Here is a 6779-nt window from a genome sequence, read left to right as displayed (position 1 = left end):
TGGGAAGGAGAGACGGACAACAAGAGACGGGAAGCAGAGACGGACATCCAGCAGCAGGAAGGAGAGACAGACAACAAGAGACGGGAAGGAGAGACGGACAACAAGAGACGGGAAGGAGAGACAAACGTGAGTCATGTCTTAATTTGTCCTCTCAATCAGCTGATTCAGACTTTGGGACTACTTCCTGTCTGGGACAGCAAAGTGAACCTAAAGACATCATCAATGCTGGAGCACTTCATATAACTTATAATAATTATTAAAATTAAAATAATACACAAAAATAACCATTAAAATATGATTTGAATGGAAAGACTAAAATAAATAATAAATAAACTAAAATGCAGTGGACAGATTGGGATTAACGGGGATTTAAATAATAATAATAATAATAATAATAATAATAATAATAATAATAATAATAATAATAATAATAATGATGATGAAGATGAATCTCGGCGCTCCCACCTCCTCGTGGTTCTTCTTGAGGAAGAGGAGTTCCTCCTTCAGACCCTCGATCTGCAGGCCCAGGTCGGTCTTGGCCAGTCTCAGCTCGTCCAGGACTCTCCTCAGCCCGGCGATGTCGGCCTCCACCGACTGGCGCATGGCCAGCTCGTTCTCAAACCTGCGGGGGGGGGTCAGAGGTCAGAGGTCAGAGGTCAGCCAACAGACCTTACAGACTCTGGAAGGGGTCCCAGCTGCAGGGCATCGCAAGAGAAATCCAGAGATTTGGATTTTTCTCATTCAGACGTACATACAGAGTTCACATAGGTACACTGCCTCATGAATACTGCTTTAACGAAAGAACTCATTTTGATAATACAATAAATAAATACAAAGCCCAGAGTGTTGTTTTTAACATTTAAATGCAACATTAATGAAAAAAGGAGTTTTAAAGCATCATTGATATTATTGTTGCACATGTTGAATGGCAGCATTTTGAAAAGAATTGAAAATTTCTGAACAACTGCTGGGGCAGGTCCCTCTATCTACTGCATCTGTATTTATACTTGGATTTCAACAATATATTAATTTAAAAGTACTACTAGTTGTTGCTTAACTTCTTGTTGAAATCCCAAAATTTTTAAATTGTAAATCAACACTTTTGACCCTTTTTTATCGATGTTTTTAACTTTTTTTTACGTTTTTTTCCCTTTTTTTCAACACTTTTGACATTTTTTTCAATGTTTATCACTTTTTCTGACCTTTTCAACACTACGTAACACTAACTTATTAACTTTACAGTTTTACAGTTATTTTTGGAGTTTATGGTCAATAAACCTCATTTATAGGAAATTATTACCTAATGTTTGAGTTAGAAAAGCTGTGTGCGTGTTTTGTGCGTGCGACTCACTTGGCCCTGAAGTCGTCTGCAGCCAGACGGGCGTTGTCGATGCTGAGATGGACCGCTCCGTTGGCCTTGGTGGCAGCCTGGATCTGGACCGAGCACAGCGTGTTACATCATCGCGATGTGAAGAAAATATGTAGATATGCTGTTGCATGTTGCATTTTCGTTAATGACCATTACATTTTAAAGTGCAGAAGAAGCTCCTACAGAACTTCCTACCCTCGTCCCTACAAACAGACTCTCCCCCGTGAGGAAGAGGAGGCTGGCTGTTACCTTGGCCGTGATGTCGGAGATGGTGGCGTAGTGGGCGCTGTAGTCTCTGGCCGACGGGCCCACCTTGCTCTCCAGGAACTGCCTGATCTTGAGCTCCAGCTCAGCGTTGGCCTTCTCCAGGCTGCGCACCTTGGCCAGGTAGGTGGCCAGGCGGTCGTTGAGGTTCTGCATGGTGAACTTCTCGTTGCCGATGATGCTGTCGTTGGTGCCGGACATGCAGGTAACAAAGGAGGACGAGCCGCCGCCGCTGCCGCCCATGCTCGCCCCGAGGCCTCGGCCGGCCGTGGAGATGCGGACGCCTGCGCCGCCGGCGCCCGCGTACACGCTGCCGGCCCTCATGGACGATGACATCCGCCCGCCGCCGAAGCCGCTGACCAGGGAGCCGCTGGAGCTCCTCATGGAGCTGGACATGTAGGAGGTCATGATGGATGGATGATGGATGGAGGATGGATGGATGGAGCTTTCTTTCTGCTGAGAGGCCCCAGAGAGAGTGAAGAGCTGCAGGGCTCGGCCTCCTCTTATAAAGCTCCTGGAGCCAAGAACTCATCAATCACTCAGAGCGGCCGCGGGCGCGGCGACTCAACAGGTATGAGGTGTGGCCGGGGAGGGTCACCGAACAATGTAACCTTTAAAATGTAGTAGTGCAAGTATTTGTATCCTTTAAGTACTAATACCACACTGTGAGCACACTGCAGCAGGTAAAGGTCCTGCAGTGTAAATGCTACTAATGTCATTTATGTAACCAGTAACTAAAGCTGTCAGATGAATGTAGTGGAGTAGAAGCCTCAAAGTACAAGTACCTCAACGTGTGGACCAAATTACAGTACTGGAGTACATGTACTTAGTTACCTTCCAGCGGGGGAATGAAGTAACCCTTTAGTGCTCACTGTGCGTGCCAGGGCCAGGTCGTGTTATCGGAGGTGTGCAGAAGCTCGGGGCTTTGTGCGACCTTTAGATTTGTAATTGCCGAGGAGGGGCGTGTGTGTCGGAGCACGCAGCAAAGGCCAACGCTGAGGCGATCAAACGCTCATAATCAGCCAGTATCGTGTAGGTCAGAAGTTCAGAAGGCTTTTTTCTAAATAAATGGGTGAACACACCCATGCACAAAGGGTCACAGGCTCAGGGGTCGGGGTTTACAGCTGCTTGTGGAATGACATCCTCCAATTAGCATGAAAGAAGTCAGGGTTTTTACACCTGTCACACACAAAGAAGTGGGTTTACACAACGTTGCACTACCTGGGGAGAGAGCTGCAGGAAGATGGTGAGAACAAGGCTGCCGATCAATCAACAAGCCGAGGATCAGATAGGTGCATACCAAGATTTGGTCCACATGAGTTGGTATTTTCTTAGTTTTATTAAGACAAATGACAGCATAAGACAAAAGGGAGGAGAATAAAAACAAATGAAAAACCAAGGTGGGGGGGACATGTTTGTCTTTGATTATCTCATCGTCATTCGCATTGAGGTGTGCGCATGCACACGTAGCTGATTTCCTTGTGTGATGGACATTAGGAAGAGATATTTCAATTTTTATTTGTAGTATCCAATCATTACAAGAGTTATCTCTAGAAACTTTACAGATAGAGCAGGTCTAGACCCTTCTTATATTTAGATAGAGCAGGTCTAGACCACTCTATAATTTACAGATAGAGCAGGTCTAGACCACTCTATAATTTAGATGGAGCAGGTCTAGACCACTCTATAATTTAGATGGAGCAGGTCTAGACCACTCTATAATTTAGATGGAGCAGGTCTAGACCTCTCTATAATTTAGATAGAGCAGGTCTAGACCTCTCTATAATTTAGATGGAGCAGGTCTAGACCTCTCTATAATTTAGATAGAGCAGGTCTAGACCTCTCTATAATTTAGATGGAGCAGGTCTAGACCTCTCTATAATTTAGATGGAGCAGGTCTAGACCTCTCTATAATTTACAGATAGAGCAGGTCTAGACCTCTCTATAATTTACAGGTAGAGCAGGTCTAGACCTCTCTATAATTTAGATGGAGCAGGTCTAGACCTCTCTATAATTTACAGATAGAGCAGGTCTAGACCACTCTATAATTTACAGATAGAGCAGGTCTAGACCTCTCTATAATTTAGATAGAGCAGGTCTAGACCTCTCTATAATTTAGATAGAGCAGGTCTAGACCACTCTATAATTTACAGATAGAGCAGGTCTAGACCACTCTATAATTTAGATAGAGCAGGTCTAGACCTCTCTATAATTTACAGATAGAGCAGGTCTAGACCTCTCTATAATTTAGATAGAGCAGGTCTAGACCTCTCTATAATTTACAAAGACCCAACAATTCTAGTAATCCCCCAAGAGCATTTGGTGTGACAGTGGCAAGGAAGGAACCTGGGACAGACCCAGGCTCTCGGTTGGCTGAGTCTCACGGGGTCGGTGACGGGTGTTGTTTGTATTTTTCTTATTGATTGAGCACGTTACAAAAATACAAGAAATAAACAAGAAGACAGAAATAAAAAACATATTGTTTTTGAAGCAAGACAGAAAAAGGAATAGTAGTCAGCGAGGGCGAGGCGTTGTTAGTCAAGGTGAGAAAGAAAGGGAGCGAGGGGGGGGGCGGTGGGGGGGATATGACCCAGAGTTTAGTTCCATGTCTCCGGCCCGTCCTGACGCTGCACCCTGAACTCTAGCTGCATGTTACCTCTTCTGCTCCATTATCTGGTGGAGCCGGTTTATAACCCCCCGCCCCCCCATTCACACCTTTATCAAGCTACACACCCTCCGCTCGTCTGTCATCACTCAGTTAACACCACACACACCACACACACACACACCACACACCACACACACACACACACACACACACACACACACACACACACACACACACACACACACACCAGCTCGTCTATCATCACTCAGTCAACAACACACACACACAAACATACACACACACCACACACCACACACACCGCACGCACTGCACGCGCGCACACACACCACACACGCACAGAGACACACATACACTTACACACACCCTCAGCTTGTCTGTCATCACTCAGTCAACAACACACACACACACACACACACAAACACACCCCAGCTCGTCTGTCATCACTCGGCAGCGTCGGTCACACCCTCATCAACACAACCTGCTTCTCTCTGGAAGAACAGTAAAACGAGTGAAACGCTGCGTTTGTATTCAGATACATTACTGCAGTAAAAGTACTAATACCACACCGGTAAACAAGATAAGTTAAAGTCCTGCAGCTGGACCTGTAACTGTTATATTGTTGGTAGGTTACTTTATAATAAAACACACACTACATGTATTTGGTGAGGAGTAATCTTAATATGGAATGTAACTAGTAACTAAAGTAACTAGTAACTAAAGCTGTCAGATGCATGCAGTGGACTGACTAAAGTAACTAGTAAATCAAGTAATTAGTAACTAAAGTAACTAAAGTAACTAGTAACTAGTAACTAAAGTAACTAGTAGCTAAAGCTGTCAGATGCATGTAGTGGAGTAAAAAGTTGAATATTTCTCTCTGACATGTAGCAGAGTAGGCGTAAAAAGAGGCACAAAAAGAAAAGACAAGTACAAGTACCTCAACGTTTGGACTAAAGGACAGTTATGGAGTACATGTAATATTTTTAATGTATACTCTTTAGAATTTTTTTTGCCATTTTTGTCGTCTTTTGCAACCTAATTGTTGCTTTTTTGACATGTTTGTCATAGACTGACTGTAAGGCAAGGCAAGGCAAGGCAGCTTTATTTGTATAGCACATTTCAGCAACAGGGCAATTCAAAATGCTTTACATAAAATCAGTTAAACAGATAAAACACAGGTACAAACAGTTAAAAGTCATAAGCATTAAAAATCAATAAGACACATGAATAGACAGTTGAAAACAAAATAGAAACATTAGGACACATAAAACACCAGAATAAAAGTTACAGTGCAGCATAAGAAAGAAATGAGCATTAATTTAAAGAAAGGCAGCATCAAAAAGGAAGGTCTTCAGCCTTGATTTAAAAGAACTGAGAGTAGCAGCGGATCTACAGGTTTCTGGGAGTTTATTCCAGATATGAGGAGCATAGAAACTGAAAGCTGCTTCACCCTGTTTAGTTCTGATTCTGGGGACAGAAAGTAGACCTGTCCCAGATGACCTGAGAGGTCTGGGGGGGTCATAGTGTAGTAGCAGATCAGAAATGTATTTTGGACCTAAACCGACTGTAGAGGCACTGAGTGACTCTTGAATGTCAAACCTGTCTCTCCACCTTGACCTTGAACTCTCAGGTAGCCGTGACACGACGGCGTCCGTGTGGCACGGAGCCGAGCCGTCACTCAGCAAGTAATCCTCCTCTGCCGGACCAACTGGTCCCTGAGCCAACTCAGATCGCCTGTCAACACCTTGGCTCACCTGGTTCATAGAAACTCTCTAAACTTCTAATAAATGATCCGTGACACTGTGACACCCAAACTGACAGAGAGAGCTCTAAAGCATCAGAAGGAAAACAGGAGCAGGAGGAGAGGTTCGCTACGTGTTGCATGACCAGCACAAGGTTAATAACAATACGGCTGCAGAGATGTTTGTGGCTGAAATAACTCTCTTTGGCAATACAAAATAAGCTTTTGTCTTAAACCTTGTGTTTTCGAACTAAATATGTGATGTGATGAACATTTGTTGCATTTTGTGGGAAGTTCACCCAACACGAGACTGAAATAATCCTCTTTGAGGATCAAATAAGGAAGGCTAGCGCTCAGTACTTACCTGGTTTCTAGAGGATTAAAAGAACCAGAGTTGCAAAGATTGAAGGATTAGTTGTCAAGTATTAACTATTCGTTGGTATACATTATGTTGGCATACATTATGTTGGCAAACAGTGTGTTGGCATACATTATGTTGGCATACAGTGTGTTGGCATACAGTGTGTTGGCATACAGTATGTTGGTATACAGTGTGTTGGCATACAGTGTGTTGGTATACAGTGTGTTGGTCTACAGTGTGTTGGCGTACAGTGTGTTCGTCTGCTCTATGTTGGCCTACAGTGTGTTGGTATGCTCTATGTTGGCCTGTGTTGGCATACAGTGTGTTGGTATACAGTGTGTTGGCATACAGTGTGTTGGTATGCTCTATGTTGGCATACAGTGTGTTGGCCTACAGTGTGTTGGTATGCTCTATGTTG

At 43.9% G+C, this 6779-nt stretch overlaps 2 protein-coding genes across 4 annotated transcripts in view; one reads left to right on the top strand and one right to left on the bottom strand.

The window, feature by feature from the left end:
• The window catches only part of LOC117958237, an 859617-nt gene that overhangs the window by 754121 nt on the left and 98717 nt on the right, over positions 1-6779 (top strand). The gene's annotated exons all lie outside the window — the stretch shown is intronic.
• The window catches only part of LOC117958257 (keratin, type I cytoskeletal 13-like), a 21861-nt gene that overhangs the window by 1766 nt on the left and 13316 nt on the right, over positions 1-6779 (bottom strand). Inside the window, exons 2-4 of one of the 3 annotated variants that reach the window (XM_034894575.1) lie at positions 1619-1700; positions 1352-1434; positions 466-622 (exon numbers count right to left, since the gene is read on the bottom strand). The exons of 1 other annotated variant lie outside the window; for it this stretch is intronic. In XM_034894575.1, coding sequence (XP_034750466.1) covers positions 466-622; positions 1352-1434; positions 1619-1700 — 322 coding nt within the window. Of the gene's footprint in view, positions 1-465; positions 623-1351; positions 1435-1618; positions 2113-6779 lie in introns of those variants that run through there. One more of the 3 variants, XM_034894573.1, reaches the window with a different exon arrangement.

Source organism: Etheostoma cragini, chromosome 15 (genome assembly GCF_013103735.1).
Source record: "Etheostoma cragini isolate CJK2018 chromosome 15, CSU_Ecrag_1.0, whole genome shotgun sequence".
NCBI classification, from domain to species: domain Eukaryota; kingdom Metazoa; phylum Chordata; class Actinopteri; order Perciformes; family Percidae; genus Etheostoma; species Etheostoma cragini.
The sequence above is the reverse complement of the archived record's forward strand: the minus strand, read 5'-3'. Positions and strand labels throughout refer to the sequence as shown.